Genomic DNA, 20,979 nt, shown 5'->3' with positions numbered 1-20,979 from the left:
AAAAGAGTGGTGGGGTGAGGCTGGACAGAGCAGCAGGGCCATTTCAGCCAACGCCCCAGGACTCAGCCCTTTCCCAGCAGAGGGGCCCTGCGGTCCTGGGAGGCAGGAGGTAGGGGGATGGGTCCTGTCCTGCCAGTCACTATGGGATGTGCGGGCCTGGAAAGACTCTTTCTTCTCTGGGCCTCAGTTTCCCCATTTGGAGATGTAGACATGAGCTCAGATGGCCCCAAAGGCCAGGCCAGCCTGGACGTTCTATAGCCTCATACTTTCTGTCTTGGTGACTACAGAGTCCCCTTCCTGACCTCTTGATGTGGAATGCCTCATCCTCCCCCAGGAAAAGTCCTTCTGGAAACATGGTGCTCCCCTATTCCCATCCTTTAGTGTAGGACAGCCAGGCTGCCTACACCCTCCCCTGACACCGCCCTCACCCAGGGCATCGGTGACCTCCATGCTGCTAAACCGAATCAACGCTTTCAGGCCTTTTCTGGCTTGACCGCTTGGCTGCATTGGACTTGGCTAAGCACTTCATCCCAGATGCCCTTTTGCGTTAGTCTTAGAAACACCACACTCTCCGTTTTCCTCCCACCTCTCTGACCACTCTCAGTTTCTCTCTCAAGCCCTTCATCATGCTGTTCCCCCACAGGCCAGGCCCTGGGCCCAGCGCCCTGCCACCACCACCGCCACCAAGACCCACAGCCAGCTCACCCATGGCTAAATCTCACCATCCTATCCGCCCGGGTACCTCCTCGCCCTGCGCCAGGGAGAGGCACATTTGTGGTCTTCCCCAAACCGAGTAGCTTCCTTGTCGGCCAGAGCATGATCCCCAAGCCCTGTTCTGCCTTTGCCCTCCCAGCTATGGCTGGAAGCACCCTGCGGAGAGGAGCAGCCAAGGTAGAGCCTGGCAGGATGACCAAGGTTTACCCCAAAGCAGCCAGAGTTATCTGTGAGGTCCCTGAATTCCCCTCTTGGCACAGCTTTTTTTCCTTAACACTGATCACTTTCTACTTTACTACACAATCAACATGTTTATTATAGTTTCGTGTGTCTGTAAGCTCACTGTCTCCCCGGCTAGACTGCAGCTCCACTAGAACGGGGAGCTTGGTTTTGTTCAATGCTGGATCCCCAGTACCTAGAACAATGTCTGGCCCATCGTAGGGACTCAATAGATATGTGTTAAACAGGGAAAGGAAAAGGGAAAGGAAAGGCGAAGGGGAAGGGGAAGGGGAAGAGGAGGGGAAGGGAAGGGAAGGGAAGGAAGAAGAAGGAAGGAAGGAAGGCAGGCAGGCAGGCAGGCAGGCAAACTTCGCTGGAAGTGCCTGCCTGACCTACTGAGGTCCTCCAAATGGTTCACATGCAGTGGCCTTTCCCAGACGCGGAGTCCCTGCCCCTGAACCACATTCCCATTCCTGAGCCTCCAGGGAAGCCCTCCCAGGTGAGGAGCACCTGCCTCAGAGCCTCCACTCTTGACTTCCAAAGCCTCCAGCCTCCATCTCTGAGCCCCCGGTTCCCTGCAGCCTACTTTGAGTCCTCAGGGAAACTGCGACACATGCGACTGCCCCAGCCCTGGAAGCTGACCCCGACAGGAAGCACGAATACCCACCAGGGCTGCCCCGAGCTAAAAGCATGGGTGCACAATGCTGAGGAGAGAGGTCCCCTCTGTGAGGCCTGGCAGAGGGAAAAGAATGGAAACCCCACGGGGCGCAGCCTCTCTCCTCCCCACCAGTCCTGCCCTCAGGGTGGGGGACGGGATCCCACAGCTGAGTCCTGGAGGCTCCCCACCTCGGGGGAGACAGGTTCTTGCCATGCCTTTCCTTTTAACGACCCAAGTCTCAGGCCCAGGGTACAAAATGCAAGCACAGAGTCCAGGCCCCTTTGTAAAACTTTTATTTAGAAATTTTCCCGATATAGCCTTATATATATACACACATCATCACCACATGGGTTTTTTTGCTAAAGAGTCACACACCCACAGTGTTGGCCTCCGGGCTGTACAAAGGTCAAGGTACCTGGAGCGGTTACTCCTCTTCTGCAGAAAAATGCAGAGACCAACACAAGTCATCATATACAGTACAACATTGACGGAAAGTGCTGGGCCCGCCCACAGAGACAGTGCGCTATGTACACGGGCAGGGGCAAGCCTTCGGCAGGGGGCCGGCAGAGGGTCACGTACCATCGAAATCACAAGTACGGCTAGACCCACTCTCAAAAGGCCAACACAGCTGACTACAGATTCTATGCCCTTTGTTTTAATTTTGAAAAAGAATAAAGGTTGTACCATCTTGTCATTGAACACTAAAAATAAAAGAATACGAATTTTTCTTAAAAGATGTGATTCCCTCTAGTTCTTACATTCATCTTTGTTCTCCTCAAACATTTTTGATTAGGCCGGGCGCGGTGGCTCACGCCTGTAATCCTAGCTCTCTGGGAGGCCGAGGCGGGCGGATTGTTTGAGCTCAGGAGTTCGACACCAGCCTGAGCAAGAGCGAGACCCCGTCTCTACTAAAAATAGAAAGAAATTAATTGGACAACTAAAAATATATAGAAAAAACTAGCCGGGCATGGTGGCGCATGCCTGTAGTCCCAGCTACTCGGGAGGCTGAGGCAGGAGGATCGCTTGAGCCCAGGAGTTTGAGGTTGCTGTGAGCTAGGCTGACGCCACAGCACTCTAGCCCGGGCAACACAGTGAGACTCTGTCTCAAAAAAAAAACATTTTTGATTTACCTTTACATTTTTTTCTCTTTTGTACAGATACTATTCTCAGAATGTTGCATTTCTTCATGGGTGAGGAAGAGGCAGAGGAAGGGGCACAGGGTATGTATGGAGCAGGAAAATCAACATTCTGGATCTTCTTTAGCTCTTTCAAAGGCCTAGACGCCTTGCCCTTCCCCTTCCAGGCCTGTCTTGGGTAGTTCATTACATTTTACACATTCTGCCCGTGTTCCCACATCTCTTCCATTCTCATTCCTGTCTCCTGCCTTGGAATGGGGCAGAAATTAAGACAGTCTGGAGAAATGAGGACATTCCAGATAATGCAGGCAGAAGTAGTCTGCCATCTCAATGACCCAAATGCTGTGCAGTCAGGCACACTGGCCCACTGCCTCAGTCCCGGACTAGGGCGGGGAATCCCACTGCAGGATTGATATGGAGGCGAACAGAGCTCTTTATGGTCTCCAAACACTTCTACTTTCATGATCCCATTCAGTTCGCCCCACAGCATAGGGGACAGGCCAAGCCAGGGCATGTATGAGAAACTGACACTGAGAGAGTTACTTTATCCCAGTCATACTGCAAGTCTGAAACAAGAGGGAACTGGAAGCTTGAGTCCCTGATAGAATGTGTGATCCATCTCATAAAAGCCATCCACCCAGCCACACAGGCCACTTTTCATTCCCAAGTCAAGTTGATCCTCTGGGAAGCAAACACAGCCTTAGAGCCCAGAACAGTTGCCCCATCTTTAGACAGGACTCCTCACAGGATCTCCAAAGCATTGGAAAGGAACACGCCCTAATGCTCACCGACATGATCTGGGGAGTCTGGGATGGGATGGAGAGTCAGAATGCTACAGCGGTTAACCATCTTGCTCCTATGCCCAAGAACTGGCCCTGACAACTTAAAAGGAAGGGGAGGGGAGCAGGGGTCACTCCCTATCTGCATATGGCTGAACTCAAGGTCCCATCACTGTGAATGGGAGCCCTGGGCTGAAACTCAGCTGCGAGGGGGGCTTTCTGGACAGCCACAGTGATGAGTTCCTGCACGAGAGGACAGGGCCATAGGATGTCTTCCTTCCGACCTCAAAGGCAGAGCCTGGTGGGAGAGGACTGGGATGACTTAAGGGTACAATGACAGATATATAGGACTTCCATGCAGTTTGTCCCATGGGCTTGGAACGTGGGTCACAGGCAGGCCTAACCTTAAGAAAACCACGTCCCGCCATCTGGATTGACACAGGAAATAAATGAGGGAGCAATGATTCACTCCACAAAAGGATTCTTCACTTTACAAAAGGACCTGTGGTAGTTATTTCTTCCAAAGATGAACAATAAGGATTTGATTTACAAAAATTTCATGTACAGCTTTTGGAGGGGGGCACTCCTATTGCATTAAACCAACCTCCCAGGCACACCCTTGGGAACTGAAAGCTGCATAATCGAGGGGTGTGTAAGGTTCTGCTAAGTGAATGTGCATGTTTGGGTCTTGGCCAGGACCTGGTCTCTGATTAGATTACCCCTGCCCTAGAAGTGGGGCTGGATCCTGGGTCATATTGAGACCTAAAGATCCCACCAATAACTGAAGTCAAGCAAAAATCCCAAATGCAAAGAATTCATAGGACAGAGTTTGTGCTCAATTCAGAACAGAGACCTGACCACTAGCACATATGTCTTGCAGCAGGGAGATTTCTGCCAGCATCCGGGGGCATTCACAGACAGGGCTGCACACCCATGACCAGCACCAACACACACCCACCAGCATGAACAGTGATGTGTAGGAGTTGAAGCGCACATGCCCAAAATAGCTCCTGCTCATGTCACTCTAATATCATTTTCCTTTTCTCTGCCTTCACACAAAGCCCAACAGGGCACACTCAAGGCCGCAGACTCGGTCCCCACAGCCACAGGATGAGGAAGGCAAGTCTCAGTGGGGAAAAGCAGAACTTTGATCCCCAGGGCAAGAAGTAAGGGCTACTGGGTTTTCTGACCCTCTGGCCCAGCCAGTTGAGAGCAGGCTGTCCACTGGCTGTCTTCTTCAACCAGACCCTGAAGAAGGCACCTCGAGGCTTGTGACTGCAGCAGCTGGCAAGCTGGATGGATCGACAGGGGCCTGGGTGAACGATGGGGCTCAGGAAATGGGCAGCTATTGGGTACCTATGTGTTTGGACAAAAGTGGCCAAAGAGCCACCCCAGCCAGCTTGGGAGGGGCCAAAGGCAAGGCAGAGGCTGTTGGATGCCTCAGGTGAGAGTTGACGACCCCAGGTCTCAGCAAAGACAGGGCTCCCAAACTCTAGGCCAAAAGCAGTGACTCTCGAGCCTCCTACTTGGGAAGTATTAGGGATTGGGGGAAGGGGAAGACCGTGCCGTCTTCATAAAAAGTACCTACCACTTTGCTCCATTTTTCTGTTCTCTCACTGAGACAGGAAACAGAAAAGCCAGCCCCAGGGTCAGTAAAGGCTTCCCAAAGTTCAGACATCAAGGAAAGTTCACCAAGTCCATCGCCCTGCTTCAGAGCTGCCCAATTCTTATCCCCCCTGCCCTGCAGCCCACCATCCCAGTGACCTAAGGGCATCCTCCTGGCTGATCCAGGTGGTCCAGACCCATCACCGCGGGCCGGCTCCATCAGTGGTAGGCAGCATGGCCGGATGGAGGCTGCGGGCCGTGTGCTTGGGTGCTGGCTCCTCTGTGTAGCTGTCCGGGCTGGCTGCCCCATCCAAGGAGCTGCCACAGCTGGAGTTAGGGGAAAGCACATCTTGCAGGAGGTCGTCTGGGGGCGCACTACTCCCTCCCCCACCTCCACCCCCGCCAGCCCCCACCACAGGGTCCTTGCCAGGCTTGGCCCGCTGGCTGCCCTCCTCCTCCTGGTCATTGAGCAGCTTGGCCAGGAAGTTAATGTACTTCATGGCCAGGCGGAGGATCTCATTCTTGCTGAGCTTCTTGTCTGGGGGATGAGTGGGGATCAGCTTGCGGAGCTCAGCAAACGCCCCGTTCACATTCTGCTGCCGCCACCGCTCCCGGCTGTTGGTAAAGATACGCCGCACGACTTTGGTGTGGGGACCTAGAGGTTAGGAGGACAAGGGTTAGGAAAATGGGCTGGGGGTCCCCCAAAGGAATCGCCATCCATTGGGAAACTTGGGAACTTTAGAATGCCTTCTTTACTTTTACTTACAAAATACGCAGCCTTTAAAATCAAGTTCTTGTGTTTCCTCCTCTCTAAGAACTTCCCTCAACCCCTGCAGACAGATCTAAGCAACCACCACGGTCCTACAGCCCCTGATCTCCTTCACTCGTGATTATTATGTTTCTGTGCTGGTCTCCCTCTCTGGGCTGTGAGATATCTGAGGACAGGGACCATATGTCATTTATTCATTCATTCACTTGTGCCAAGAGGCCTTATAGCAGTATTTAGGAAGACAGATTCTGGGGCCAGACTTTCTGGGTTCAACTCCTGACTGTTTGACCATTTCTGACTAGTGACTCTGGGAAAGTTACATAAACACTCTGGAAGTGCCTTAGCTTCATCTATAAAATGGAAATAATACTATTAAGTCAAGTCATAAGATTGTTACATGGGTCTAATACCTAACACAGGCAAAGCATTTAAGACGATACCTTCCTCAGCTTAACCAGTCAATAAATGTCAGCTATTATTATCCATTCATCAGTTTTTTACTAACAACCAGGCACTGTGTCAGGCACTAAGGAATACAACAAACAAAACAGACAGGGCCCCTGCCCTCATGGAGCTTACATTTTCATGGGGAAGAGAGATGATGAATAAGTAGCAAACAAATAAAAACACAAACGGGGCTGAATGGTGATGAAGAGGAGCTACTATATTTACCTACAGAGTCCGGGGAAGGCCTTCTGAGGAAGTGGCATTTATAAGGCAAAAGCTTAAGGCTAAAGAAGAGCCAGCCAAGCCCAGGAAGGGAAGAGGAAGAAGAGTGTCCAAGCAGAGGGAGTGGCATGTGCACAGGCCTGAGCTGGAAGCCAGTCTGGCTGGAGTAGTGCGTGCAAGATCAGAGCAGGCAGGGTCCAGACTCCACGGAGCTCTGCAGTAAGGTGTGGGGATTTTATCCCAAGGGTGATGGAAAGCACAGAACAGGGGCTTAGTAAATGCTTGCTGACTGACTCATCTTGGTGGCAGGTGGGGAATGGAGGGAAGAGCAGAGACCAGAGCAGAAAGGCTCTCACCCCAGGAGAGGAGTGGAGAGACACAGGTATGGCCCATGGCTGTAGGCAGGCTCCCAAGGGCGGCCCCAGTCTCCCCATGGCTATATAGCACTGATTATAGCTTGGTCCAGTAGTCACTAGCATTCCGTGTACAAAAACTTAGGGAGCAGTGGCAAACACCAGCACACATGTATTGAGCACCTATGGTGTGCAAAGCACTATGCCAAGTGTTCAAGCCTGACCTCGGATTCCCAAAGCCAAGGGAAGACAAGGAAGGCCCCGTCAGTGCTCCTGAGCTCCAGGGCTGAGCAGACAGCTTCCTTCCCTAACACCGAGGTACACAGCCAGGCTCACACCATCCTCAGGAAGCTCTGAGCACTGAAGGAACTGCCAATCCTGGGCTATCTATCTGCCCTCTTCCAGTAAGTCCTGGAACCAGACCTCAGAACGTGGAAACTTGGGTGGGTGAGAGGGAAGCGGAAGGGCTAAGACCTCCCCTAAGTCCCACTGCTCATTTTACAGCTAAGGAGACTGAGGCCAGGATGGAGGCAGACCTTGCCTCAGTGGTCAGTGTGCGACCCAGCACGTTGTGCCTACACTTCCTGCCTGATCGCCTCTTTCTCTCTCCTACATACACATGCACACACACCCCCACTATGTTCCCGGGCAGGATCACTCATGCCCTGCCCACATCGCCTCTGAAACTGTCTTTCCAAATCCAAGCAGGCGACAGCTCAGCTGACTCTTTGCCAAAGGCCAAACCCAGGCTGGGAAAACACAGCACACCTGCTGGGCAGCACACCCTAGGCTGCCTCAGAGGAAATAATTTGCTGTTTTCGGGCCACCAGGCCAGAGGGAGGGAGTCCCTCAGCTGTGGCACAGGGAGAACCAGTCCCTGCACCGTGGCTAATGCTGGTGATCTTGAGGGATCTCCTAGTTGGGGAGGGGGGTACTATAACTGCTGTCACAGAGCTAGACTGACTCCAGAAAGGGAGGTGGGTGGGGGTAGTCAGGACTTATTCCAAAGCTTAAGACTAGTGCTATGCGAGTGGTACAGGACTCAGCTGTGTGACCTCAAGCAACCTGCTTAACCTCTCTGAGCCTCAATTTCCTCATCTGTGAATTGCAAACAATAGTATTGACCTCACAGGCTTGTAGTGAGGATTAAATAAAACCCAAGTGCACAAAGTCCATTGTGCATAGTAGGTGTCTAATAAATGGCTGCAATTATTGTACTCACTTGCCCCCATCCCCACCCTCTGAACCATGGCCAGAGGACTGCTCCGTGATGAGCAACGTGCCAGGCACTAGGAGTACCATCACAGAAACAGACAAAATCCCCACGTTAAGGAGGTCCCAGTCTATGGTGGAGAGGGGCTTACCGCCCCTGCTATCTCATTGTTCTCTCTCAATAATCTGGGAGGAAGCTACTATTCTCCCCATTTACAAATGAGGAAACTGAGGCCCAGAAAAATCCAGCAATAGGAAATCACATCAAGTCCTGACTCTAGATCTTGCATTAGTTCCACTCCTATGGATGCTTTTTGATTCAATCTCTAATTCCAAAGTCCTGTGGACACATCCTGCACCCACCCCCCCTTCACCTACATTTCTGCCTTTTCCTCTCTGGCTGCTTCCCAGAGAACCACCCCCTCTCCGCACCTTCCTCCTTCCTGAATCTGTCCGTCCTTCTGGAGTCCTCTGCCTCTCTCTGACCCAGCACTGAGTAGGTGCTCAGTAAAAACCGGTAACGTCTACAGGTGATGGCTTCTCCACACTCCTGCACTCCCTGCAAACACCCTCTGCCCCGTGCCCACCTCCTCTGCCTCTTGTAAAAAATGCCACTTTCCTGGGGAACTTTAGGGCTGGTCCCACTTACTTCCTGTTCAGTGCACCCCCCTGCCGTTAACTAGAGAACCCCTCTCTAATCTAGCAGCACTGCAGCCCCAGCACCCTTCCCCCTCACCCCACCCTTCTCTCTCAGCCCTACACACCTGTGCCCCAGGCTGGTTGGGTCTTTTGAGGTCTCTTCTATTGTCTGGATCAAAGCGCCCCCTCCTCTCCAGAACACCACAGAGGGCTCGCTCCAGCTCCAGAAGCTCCAGCTCCATACACACATCCCTCCTGCCAGCTGCTAGCATAAATCCCAGCCTGGCTCTGAGGCCTCAGGTGCCCTTCCTACGGGAGCCCCAGGCTGCAGCCAGGCAGAAGCCCTGGGAGCATCAGGGATTTGCTTAAAGTCCCTTAGCTTTAAAGAGCCTGCTCTCCTGCCGCTGGTGGCAGGACCCATCTACTACATCAGGTCAACCCTGGGAAGAGGATGAGAGTCCTCCAAGTCTCCCACTCCCGCAAGTTTAGGGCCAAAGAATATTCAAGTAGTTCATAGTAGCAGTGCTGAAGCCCTTGTCGGGGAATCCAGGGAGCAGGGTAGAATCTATGGTGTCAGGAAGGGAACTCCAGGTCTCAGCCCAAAATGCACATCAGGGGACAAAGGGGACCCCTTAATGTAGGGGCCTGGAAGGAAACCCTGGAAAATACCACTCCAGGCAGGAAGCAAACTTCAAACTCCAAAGAGGAACTGGGAGGAGGTACAGGGAATCCCTGAGGGTCAGCGCCTAGAGTCGGGGGCACTATGTGATTCCGCCCTCCCCTGGGATCCTTGCCAAAGTGCAGAAACACAGCTTAGAGTGGGCACTGGAACGGACTCTAAAGGTCTGGGCTAAGCACCACTATGTGTCCCTCTCCCACATCCCCTCTTCCCAGGACTGTGAGTGTGGCCCTCCCAGACCCACCACCCGGACTTCACCTAGTCCCAGCTCAGTTGCAGGGTGAAGGGCTTCGGCAATTTGGGGTCCCAAGGTGACCTGCCCACACCTACGGAGTAGTCCCCAGTGTTCCCTCCTGCAGAGGGCTCTAACCAGCATGAGGGGCAGATACAAAGGTGGGATGGGGAGACTCACCATCAGTAATCTCCATCTCATAGGGGGAGGGTCTCCTCTTCACTCGGTTGTTGGCAGTGAACATAGGGAAGGCATCAGGCTCCCCAAAGAACCCACTGGGGGAGGGAACAGGCAGACCACAAGATCACGCGTTGGGTGGAGCGAGAAAGAGGCTCCTTAGGGATCTTCCCTATGTATCTTAAGCCACCCCCACCCATGGAGGGCAACCCTGCTCCCTTCTCATTTGCACTGGGGATAGACGGAGCATTAAACAAATACACACACACACACACACACACACACACACACACACACACACACGGAATGCCCCTACCCTCTCCGTCATGAAACAAGCAAAGGGAGGAGGAGCCACATATCCACACTCCCCTCCACACACACACACACACACACACACACACACACACACACACACACACGAAAGAAGTGAACACGTGGAGCAAACACAAAACTAACAGACACACACCCCACAGACACACTCTCCTCCCCTGGAAACAAGCACACAATCCACACAGACACCTCCATTCCCAAATACGTTCCCACACAGGCAGATGTGACCTGCACACCTGATGCGCAACTCCAGCACACTCTCCCCTCCCCCAGCCTCCCTCTTCTTTCATCCTAGCCACATGGGGCTGTGGAGGGCAACAGACAGAACACCCTGACTCCCCACCACTGAATGCCTCCTGCTGCTCCTGTCATCCCCACTCTGGACTCTCTATAGCTGTTTTTTTTCAGAGTCTCCTGCAGACTCACTGACTGTCCCACCCTCTCTATCCGTGCCTCATCTTCCTGTCCTCATTCCAACCCTGCACCTCTCTCCGTGATCACTGTGGCCCCAGCAGGGAAACAGATGCCCTCACCCGAAAGGGAGTACAGGCCAGGTGCAGGGACCACAGATAGAGACAGAGGGGCTAGAAGTGAAGAGACAGATCGGTCCTCAGGCCGGTGATCCAGCAGAGATTCAAAGAGGGGTGCCCACTGCCACCACCCTCAGATCCTTATCTCTTGCCTGTCCACCTAGCATTGCAGGTTCCAGAAAAATTTCACACCCCTAGCAGCAAACACCCACCTGTGCTCACAGTGAAGCACATTCAGACACACTTACCTGGTACCCGCACTCGGGGGACTCCCTCCCATAGACCCCGCACCACCATCACACAGCACACCGTGCTTCTACTCACAGCAGCCACAGCCTGCACTCCACGCCACCCCCGGGGTGCAGCCCCGCCCCTTGGCTTCCGGACACCCGTGCACCCCCAGCCACATCACTCTCCCACCAAGGGCTCCTCTCTCACTTGCGCGGCTGGGGGTGGGGGGGTCCACAGCTTCTAGGCTCCTACGCCCAGGGGTTTAAAACGACCTCCTCTCTCCCTGCTCCACCCGCACAGCCCGGCAGGTAGGAGTGCTGTGGCCGGGGAAGTGCGCGAGGAGTGGTCGACGCCCGCGCCCTCCCGCCCAGCCCCTGTCCGCGTCCCGGTCCCCTGACCTGCCGAGCGAGGCCAGCGGCTGGCTGAGGCTGTAGAGCAGCGCGCGGCCGGGGGCGGCGGGGGCCGCCAGCGCGGGCGGGCTCAGCTGCACCATGCGGCTGTCGCTGGGCAGCTCCGCGGGGGCCGAGGCGGGTGCGGGGGCAGGGGCGGGCCCGGGAGGTCTGCACAGCTCTGTGGTGGGCACCCGATGGCGCGCTTCGGCCGCCGCTGCGTCGCGGCCCTTTAAGTCTCTGGCGGCGCCGCCCCCACCGGCGGGGCCGCCCCCCGGGCCGCCGCGCGCGCCCAGCTCGATGACTGGGGGCTCCGCGGGGGCCGCGCGGCTTGTCTCCTTGGCGACGCCGTTCAGCAGGACCAGGTGCGGGGGGGCCATGCGGGCATCGGCCGCGTCCCGTCCCTCTAGCGGGGGGTCACTGCGAGCCGCCTCGCTTGGCGGCCGCTCCGTCATCCTGCGGGCAAACAGACAGACAAGCGGTCGCCCGCTCTGACAATCGCCGCCGACCCACCGACACTGGGTGGGGCAAAGGGGTGAAGAGGAGAGAGAACTCACGGACCGAGACAGGAGAAAAGGCCGACGAACTTAGCGCCACGTGGACACATACCCGCCCTCGGGGCCTGAAGGCCGGGCGGGGCTGGGGGGAGGGAAAGGGGGTCTCTGGGTTGGGAGAAGGGAGGAGGGTGCCTGGGACACACAGAGACTGAGGGCCAAAAGGACAGAGATGGAGAAAGATGACAGAGACATGGGGGGGGGGGAAGGAATACAGCCAGCAAAAGAAAAACAGAAGGGATAAAAGGAGGAAGGAAATGTACAAAGAGGAGAGAAAGATTACCCCGTCCCCCTTCTCAGACCACCAGAGAAGAGGAAGGGACAAATTCCCGGCGGTGTTCTTCCCCGCCGCCTTTGGTTTGGGCAGGGGCTCTGTCAGGCAAAGGCAGGGGTGCTTTTGGAACCTCCCTTCCCCTCTCTGCAACACCCACCCGCAGCCTACCCCCAGACACACACCCAGAAACCTGGTGGGGATGGAAGTAGGGAATTAGGGAATGGGTACCGAGCCTGGAGTTCACTCTGCCAGAGCTGGCAAAGAATGATCTGGAGGAACCAGCTCCCCCAACACATATTCACCCCTCTGGGGGGGGGAGGGTGCCTGTCTGCACTAAGCAAACCCACTGTGGGTTCTGTACCCTGTTGGTAACCCCAGCCGCCCTTTCCTCCCATGCGGACCTGGAGATGAGAGGTCTCCAAGGGAAAAATATGATCCTGGCCCTACCTCCCTGCAGCTGGTTCTGTTCAGCTCCACACGAGGCGGGACTCAGAAGTGAGGGCAGGTCTGAAAGGGAGGCCTGGCTGAGGTGGTGTGGAACCCAGGCATTTGAAGGCCAGTGGGGTATGGGTTCCGGTCTAAGAGCAGGACAAGGTATTCTTCCCAGGCGGTGAAGGTCCTTCCAGCACCTGTCCCCTTCCCTGCCTCCTGCCTCCATGTTCTTCTTTGGGAAATAGGAGGAATACCTCCTTTATGCACTTAAAAGAACTGTGCAAATGTTCAAGTAAACATTATTATTTTTAACTACGAGAATGGGCCAGTGAGAGGACTGTCCGGCCTAATGTTGCCCACAGCCTGCCAGTTTCAGAGACAGACCAAAACCCTGATCTCACTTTGACTGCTCTGCCCTCCCATATGTCCCCCACAAGCATACTCCAAGATGATGGCAGCTGCTCCACTTCCCACAAGTGTGTAGGGTTCTTCCACCACCGGGCTTCATCCAGATGGAGTTAAGCCCCAGCAAGAACCAAAACAGAAAAACCAGGAGACTCTAAGTCCAGAGTTTGAGGATGCTTGTGAGGTTTTAGTAATTAAAAAAAATAAAAATAAAAACACAAAGCCAGGCATAGTGTTGCTGGTGTCTGTAATCCCAGATACTCCGGAGGCTGAGTGGGGAGGATCACTTGAGCCCAGGAGTTTGAGAAGACCAGCATGGGCAACACAGCAAGACCATGTCTCAAAAATAAATAAAAATAAATAAATGAAATAATAAAAAATAAAAATATAATCAACCCAACAGGCTTCATAAGTTGTTGAAAATAAGGCTTCTGCTCTCAGAATTGTATAATTGGGGGCTTTTTTTTTTTGAGACAGTCTCACTCTGTTGCCCTGGCTGGAGTGCAGTGGCACCATCAGAGCTCACCACAACCTCAAACTCCTGGGCTCATTCTATCCTCCTGACCCAGTCTCTTGAGTAGCTGGGACTACAGGCACAGGACACGACCCCCCCCCCACTAATATTTCTATTTTTAGTAGAGACGGGTCTCACTCTTGCTCAGGCTGGTCTCCTGAGCTCAAGCGATCCTCCCACTTCGATATCCCAGAGTGCTAGGATTACAAGCTGTAATTGGGGTATTTTAAAGAAGAAAATAAATACACAATCCAATTCAGCAATGCAAAGAGTCCATCTAAACATTCATGGCAGCCATTGAGTTCCCATTATGCCCCTGCAATGCTCTCGACCTGACTGATCCTGGGAACAATCCCGCCCACCCCAAGGAAGACTGGACCTTCCGGAGCCTCGTCGGGAGCCCAGTTCTGACTGACACCGGAGCCGAGGGAGAATGTCGATTCAGACTGAGAGCCTGCTCTGGGTCTGCCAGCCCCCCAGCCTGGACCAGAAAAGACAAAATTCCCCGGACCTGGTATACACGAGCTGCAAAGGCAGTGGGAACCTGACGCTTCATTGGAAGCGAATTTACGATTATGGCGGAGACAATAGGTTTGTATTCACAGAATGCGACCGCCAAGACTCTGCGGCCACTGGAAATGCACCAGAAGTCTATCAGCCCAGTCCTCCCGCTCCCTGCAGCTTGAAATGCACCAGAAATACACCAGCCCCTGACGAAACGTGCAAGCCCCAAGGTGCTGGCTCCCTACCTCATTGTCCCGACAGACCAGCGTGTGCCCCGTGACCTGTGCTTCAGCTCCAGCTTCTAACGGAGTGACAATGTGCCCTGCTCAAGCTCTGTTATGACACACTTATACCCTCTGATTAATTCCTCAGCTCTGCAATAGGAGCGGGTTCCCGAGGGGCAATGGGAGTGAGTACATATTCCAGATGAATTGACCCTGGCCCCAAATGCCCTCTCCAGACACCTATAAATATCCATATCTCCAAGGCTCCCTGTGAGAAAGGTATGATTGGACCCCAGGTCCATGGCGGACGTCTCCCGGGCTCTCCCGGACCTCAGGAAAATCCGCCCGCTCTTCTGCTACCGGGATCACCCCAGCCGAGGCAGCCACCGGAAAACTCCCAAGCAAGCACCGAACGTTGTCGGCGACTAAACTGCATCACTTGGCTTGGGTTAAGATTACAGAAAGGAAAACCTAAGTGATTTCCATTTATTTGTTTTCATTTGGGGAGGATGGAAGAGGAGGGGGAAGGTTTCGCACTAGGTCGCACTGCACTCGAGTATCGCGACCATGGCGACTCCTCTCTCTTTGTGCCGCGGAGACCCAGCTCGCAGCCCCTACCACCGAATCCTCAGCGCCCGTTGCCAGAGGGCCGGAACGTTTCCCCGTGGGCCTGATCAAGACAGGAGATCCCGGGAGCTCCTGCTTAGGGGCAAGCGAGGAGTCTCCAGCAGCTCCCTATCCCCGGTACAGAGAATTTCTTAGACGAAAACAGCCATCGCCTTGGACCCGGCCTCGGGTCCCTCCTGCTGCACCCACACTCTCAAGACAACCTGGGGTAGCCCCCAGTTTGCACCAGAACCAAAACCGCAAGTGAACTGCACCCCTACCCCCGCGGCTACGGGCGTGGAAGGGTGTTCCAGCGCGGCCCCGCCCTAGGCCTCAGGCTCCGGGTCAGGGCCCACCGATGGGGACTGCGCTAGCCAGCCGGGCTGCAGCCTTTTTCCTGCGCTAGCTCCAGGCACCGCCTGCACCACCCGGATATAGCCGCCCCAAAGTTACTGGCCTTATGAAACGTCCACAGAACCCAGACCGATGGGAGAGGCCTGGGGGAGTAAATCCAACCAGCTGGTTTTACCCAGGGAGGAAAAAAGGAAAGGGCCCTGCTTCTAGGCCACAGAGGCAGCTAGCCGCAGTCCGATCCCGGATCCCGAGCCCAGCGCCGCTCTCCCCTCCTCCAATCTGAGACTGGGCTGTCCTCGTCCTGAGCCTCCCCAAACCCGGGCCGGAACTCAAGGCCTTTCTGGACACCGTTTCCACCGACACCATCGCCCCCGCCAAAAAACTCACCTGGGGCATATTTAGAGATACCAGCCCCTCTGAACAGGATCTCCCACTCCTCCGCTGGAGCGGGGCGGAGGCCGATGCCGAGGCTGTGGACTGGGGTCTTTGCTCTCCCCCTCTCTCGCTGCGAGGCCTGCAGTTAGGCTGCGGTGTGGTCCTCCGCGGTCTGCCGCGCCCAAAGCGAGTTTCCAGGAAAGATGGGGGGTGGAGAGAAAGAGGGAGGGCGAGAGGGAGGGAGAGAGAGAAATGGGGGTCAATGGCTGGGAGTTACCTCATGTCCCCGGATAACCAGCCCAGGGAATCACGAACAGTTTTCCGCCCCCAACATGCAGGTGTTTGGAGCCTCTCCCCAACCCCCAGTGAAAAGGAACACTACACCTGACCAATCAGGAATAACTATTTAGTCCAACAACAGCCACCCCTCCCGGCAGGCTGCCCAGAACATTTTCGAACCCTCCAACTGGGATCGATCTGGTTCAGTGTGGCCGAGTTTGTTTTCTAAGCACCGACGTGTCTACGCGGTCGGCTCAATAACCCCGGCCAAGCCTGAGCTGCGGCCACACCGCGAAGGGGTAGTCCCGGGCTTGATGTGGATCGGTGGGAGGATGTGTGGAAAAGGGCGACCCTGGTCGGTGGGGCAGAACTTTGGAGACTCATATTCTCTCCACGACCCCCACCCACCTCCAGCCCAGAGTGAAACCACAACCCAATTCCAAGGACTGTACTTTCCTACAGGAATGGAGTGTGTGTGTGTTGGGGGGGGTAGATATATGATCTATTCAGATCCCGTCTTTTCTTCCTACCGATTAAGAAAAGAAAGAAAAAGAAAGGAAGGCAGAGAAAGAAAAGAAAGAAAGAAAAAGAAAAATTCCTCACCTTCTCCTCCACCACCCCTACAAAACAATTTTCGATTTTTTCAGGGGTTTAGACAGGCAGAGTAGGGGGAATTCTAATAATTTGTTGCAGCGATAAACAAGGCAAAAGGAAGAGAGGCTAAAAACAAACCCGATACTGCTTCCAAGGGTGTAGCCGATTTCGTTTGCTTTTATTTTTTCCCCAGTGGGTTTTGTTTAATTTGTTTTGCCTAAATCGTCCAGTTTATGATCACACATCGAAGTCTTGGATTAATTGCGAAGGCCTCCTTGTATTTGCCGTAGCTTTGGTGGAAATATAGGAATAATTCTTCCCTGGGTTTCAATACAATGCAGAAGACTTTCTCCTCCTCTAATCCAAACGAAGGCGGGGAGGAAAGAAGGGGGCAATCCACCCATTCCCGGCGTTAGTTCGTGGGGTTAATGTTTGTTTTATGACGGAGCCTCTGTGTCCGTCCCTCTCTCCATTTTCTCTCCCTACCCCAAACTCAGCAACTTAGAAAACAGAGCTGGGGGCGGGCAGCAGCGCTGCTTTGTTCTCCCTCCAAAGAAGCTAAAAGGGACAATCTGCTGCGGTCTCGGACGATTATTTTAATTAAAATAGGGTATTAAAGATGACGATTGTGATGGTGATGGCATTAACAATCACAACAAAGTCCTCTCATCCCGAGCAAGCACCGCACTAACCCCGTCCCTCCACGGGGCCCTGGCTCCGCCGTGGTCGCCGTCTTGACGGGTACCGGACCCACGCGGGAATGTCGCTCACCCGAGAAGGGGTAGGAAAATGTTTCCCGGAGGGGATCCTGAGGATCCCCTACCTAGGCGTAAGGCCTGGAGAATGTGCCCATTGTCCTTTCCTGGCCTCTCCCCCGGACCCTGGCGGCCGCACCCACGAAACTGACCCGAAATGGACGTGGCCGAAGTGTGGCGAGAACCGAAGCCCGCTGCTACCGGCGTGAAGGTTCGGGCCTCGGCGAGCGCTGCTCAGCTTCGCGCCTGGAACAGCCTCCCACTCGCCAACGAACCCCTCAAACACCAAGGCACAGACTGGCCTTCGGACAGAGCAGCCGCGGGCCTGGCTCTGTCGGCCCATCCAAGCCAATGCTGGCTCCCGAATACATCATAATTTGGAATAAAATGTGAAATCCCGCTCCCCGCCCCCCATGCCGCCGCCCCCACCACAGCCTCGATCTCCCGCTCGCCCTCCCCCCACTCCCGCCCCCAACGATTTGCAAATGCATCTCTAAAGGACACCGGCACACAGGCACACGGCTCAGTGGGGACGCGATCACACAAAGCCCAGCCCCACAGAGGGGAAGCAAATAAACACAACCCAACACGGCCCAACCCAACACTGCCCCACAAGCCAACGTGGTCAGACCCGCACACCGTCCAACATGACACAACTGAATCAGTCAAATGCAGTCTCACGGACACACAACCCAGCATCATCAGGGTCACGCACGCCCGACGTAACAACAACCACCAAACACAGTCGCCAAGGCCACACAACCCAACGCACGGAACAGGAGAGAAGCCCTGTTGACCATCACAACGAAGACGACGCACAAGGGCCTCGAAGGGTCCAAATCTACACACCCAACCAGCGCAGACACCACCACACTCCACACACGACCCACCGCCCAGAAGGCCACACGCGGAAACAGCGCTGCCACAGCTCACACGAACGCACTCTCATAATGCCACCGCATGCACACAGCCACGAAGAAGAAATGAAAACCAACCACCGCCTCGCGCGTTTCTGTATATTGCGTAAGGAAAAAGGGGAAGGAAGAGAGTCTCCAGGGCGGGAGGGGCGGCGGCAGCGAGGGCGGGCGCGTCGGGGAAAGTGCTCCCCGCTCGAAAGAAACCGAGGGAAAAGGAGCGAAGACCTCTTTTGCGGGCGTGGGGGGAGAGAGGGAGGAAATCGATGAGGAATTCCGCGGGGGGGCGCGGGGTGCTTTTCCTCTAGAACGGGCCCGGCTGCTCACGTTTTTCCGCCGCGGGGGTCCGCGCGTGGCCGTTTTGCGGCCCGGTCCTCGGCGGCGGAGGCCCGCCCCTGCCGCCCCTCCCGCGCCCCCGCCCGCTCCCGCCCCGGCCGGCCGCAGCGGCTCCCGCGCCCGCGCCGCGCTCTAATCCCGCTCACGTCCCCGGCCTCGTTAGCATGGGCCGCGGCGCGCCGGGGCCGTGTGCGCCGCCGAGATAAGGCGCTGCCGCGGGTCCGCCCGCCCCCGATAAGCGCCTCGGCCATTATGGGCCAAATGATTCATTTTAATTTGGCAATTTCACCGGAGGGAGTGGAGGCCGGTTGCGCGGCGCTGGGACCGGCTCCGGAATGCGCCGCGGAGAGAGGCGGGCGCGCTGTCTGGGACCCGGGGATCCAGCCCCGTCTCTGACCCCGCGGACTCTCAGGAACCCCAGCTCCCCACCACCTCAGTCCCTTGGCCTTCCAGACACCTTTCTTCAGCCATTCTCACCGCAACACTCGGTCCCCGGCCCTGAAGGCCACCAAGACACCAAAATCATCACCTCCCAACCCTTCTTTCTTCATTCGTTCTTTCTCCAGTGTCCTAGACACCCAGATTTCACTGTTCAGTTCCCCTTATCCCAGAAAGCTCCCCAGCTCCGCCCTGGTCCTCTAAAATAGAGCCAGTGAGTCAAACCCAAGGGGCCCTGTGGGGGCTCCTGATGTCAAAAGAGAGATTAAAATGTCCATTCTGCTGGGTTTCAGGCTGAGCCCAGAGCACAGGGACACTGCTCCACACAGAACAGCTTTTTAAAACGTTTTAATCTTGCTACTGAAGCACTGTTCTAAGCACTCTACAGATACTAACTCATTTACTCTTCATAAATAATCCTGATAAGTTGGTGCTATTATTATCCTCAATTTACTGATGAGGAAACAGACACAGGAAGTAAAAGTCCCTTCCCAATGTTACATCTCTAGTGAGTGGTGAAGCCTGGGTTTGAAGGCAATTGGGCACCAGAGACTTCTCTGGAGCTCAGCTGGTGAAGAAGAGAGACTAGAACCCCGGGCTGGCATGAGGGATCTGGACTCAACTCACTGCAGGGACCAAGGTCTAGTGTCATCTGGGTGACTGGGGTTCAGCCCCTGGAAGGTATCTGGGTTCATGGTGGAGTAGAAAAATCACAGGCTTAAATTTTACTCACTTAGCTCCAGACCTCAGTTTATCTGTAAAACGAGGAGATAATACCCACCTCACAGAGTTGGGAGAATTAAATAAAATGAACTTTAAAAGGTGGTAGTGAGGGAGAACATGTATGGAGCTTCACCCAGCCATGGCCTGGGACAACATCTTATGCACTTGCGTGGGACTTCTGGTTGTCATCATAGGGAAGGAAATTAAGGCACAGAGAAATGTGACTTGGCCAGAACCTACAGTGATGCAGAGAAAAAGCCAAGATCCAAACTCTGGTGTCCGAGTCCACAATTCTACCCACCATGCCAGGCCGCTTTGTCCTTCTAGTATCTCTGGTTTTGAGCTCCTTTTGGAGCCTGAGAACAGGTGAAAAGCCCCTAGTTTGGTCACAGACTGAGTCCCAGTCAAGGACTGAGCCCAGAGTGTGGCTCCAGTCTGGGTTCTGGCTTCTCTTTGGTCATCAGGCCAACTCTCTGAGAAGATACAGCTAATTCAGTGCTGCCTTTGCCCTCTGTTCCTCTAGTGCTCTGTGATGGAAGTCAGACTGCCATGTGGACGCAGGTAACTTTCACAGAATCCCGTGGTAGAAGGGCCACTCATGTTCTGAGAAAAAGAGCCCAATTCCCCCTCACCTTTGCTTGGTGGCATCACTTAATAGAGTGCAGTCATGTAATTCTGAGTTTGAAACCTAGCTCTGCCACTCTTAGGCTGTGGGACCCCTGGGCAAATCATTTCATGTCTCTTAGCCCCTAGAAAACAGTCTAGCCATTCCCGTATAGGAAATCCCAGGTGGGGACTGCTTCCCTGAGAAAATGAGGCCTGGACTGAGATCTAAGAGTGGAATTTGGGCAACAGAGAGAAGAGGGAGCATCCAGAACCTTCCAGGTGGGCTGAGGAAGCAGCTGGGCCAAGGCTGAAGCAGAAGGGCTGTAGGCTTATGAAAGGAACAGAAAAGAGTCTAGTATGGCTGGTGCAAGCTTGTGGATGACATAAAGGACTTTTTGGAACCATTTTGTTTGATTTGAAGGTGGGCATATTATCTTATATGGGATCAGATTTGCATTTGTAGAAAGCTCTTTGGCAGCATTGTGGAGTAGGGGTGTGTGTGGGTAAGAAGGACTCTGGGGGACCAGTTCTGGAGCCAATGCAGTGGTCCAGGGGAGGGGGCTTAGAGGTTGGATTACCGTGCTGCCAGAAGAGGTGACAAGAGGGGGATGAAGATGATACATATTTAGTATATAAAACTTGGTTTGGGCCAGGCATGATGGCTCACGCCTGTAATCCTAGCACTTTGGGAGGCCGAGGCCAGAAGACTGCTTGAGGCCAGGAGTTTGAGGCCAGCCTGAGCAAGAGCGATAGCCCCCTCTCTACAATAAA

General features: G+C 54.5%; 1 protein-coding gene across 2 annotated transcripts; it reads right to left on the bottom strand.

The window, feature by feature from the left end:
• Positions 1-4,938: 4,938 nt before the first annotated feature.
• On the bottom strand, positions 4,939-15,707 carry TAL1 (T-cell acute lymphocytic leukemia 1). Of its 2 annotated transcripts, XM_012648934.1 has the most exons (5): positions 15,576-15,707; positions 11,331-11,777; positions 9,845-9,939; positions 5,539-5,766; positions 4,939-5,438 (listed from the first exon to the last, which is right to left on the bottom strand). In XM_012648934.1, exons 2-5 carry the CDS (start codon positions 11,774-11,776, stop codon positions 5,029-5,031), a joined length of 1,179 nt encoding a protein of 392 aa, XP_012504388.1. In that variant the 5' UTR covers position 11,777; positions 15,576-15,707; the 3' UTR covers positions 4,939-5,028. The 2 variants fall into 2 exon arrangements, with proteins under 2 accessions (XP_012504388.1, XP_012504389.1); XM_012648935.1 differs by having other exon boundaries at positions 5,312-5,766; positions 15,576-15,604.
• Positions 15,708-20,979: the final 5,272 nt, after the last annotated feature.

This window comes from Propithecus coquereli, unplaced genomic scaffold, assembly GCF_000956105.1.
Source record: "Propithecus coquereli isolate 6110/MARCELLA unplaced genomic scaffold, Pcoq_1.0 Scaffold299, whole genome shotgun sequence".
Classification (NCBI taxonomy): Eukaryota; Metazoa; Chordata; class Mammalia; order Primates; family Indriidae; genus Propithecus; species Propithecus coquereli.
Note: the sequence above shows the minus strand (reverse complement) of the source record. Positions and strands in the feature narration are given on the sequence as shown.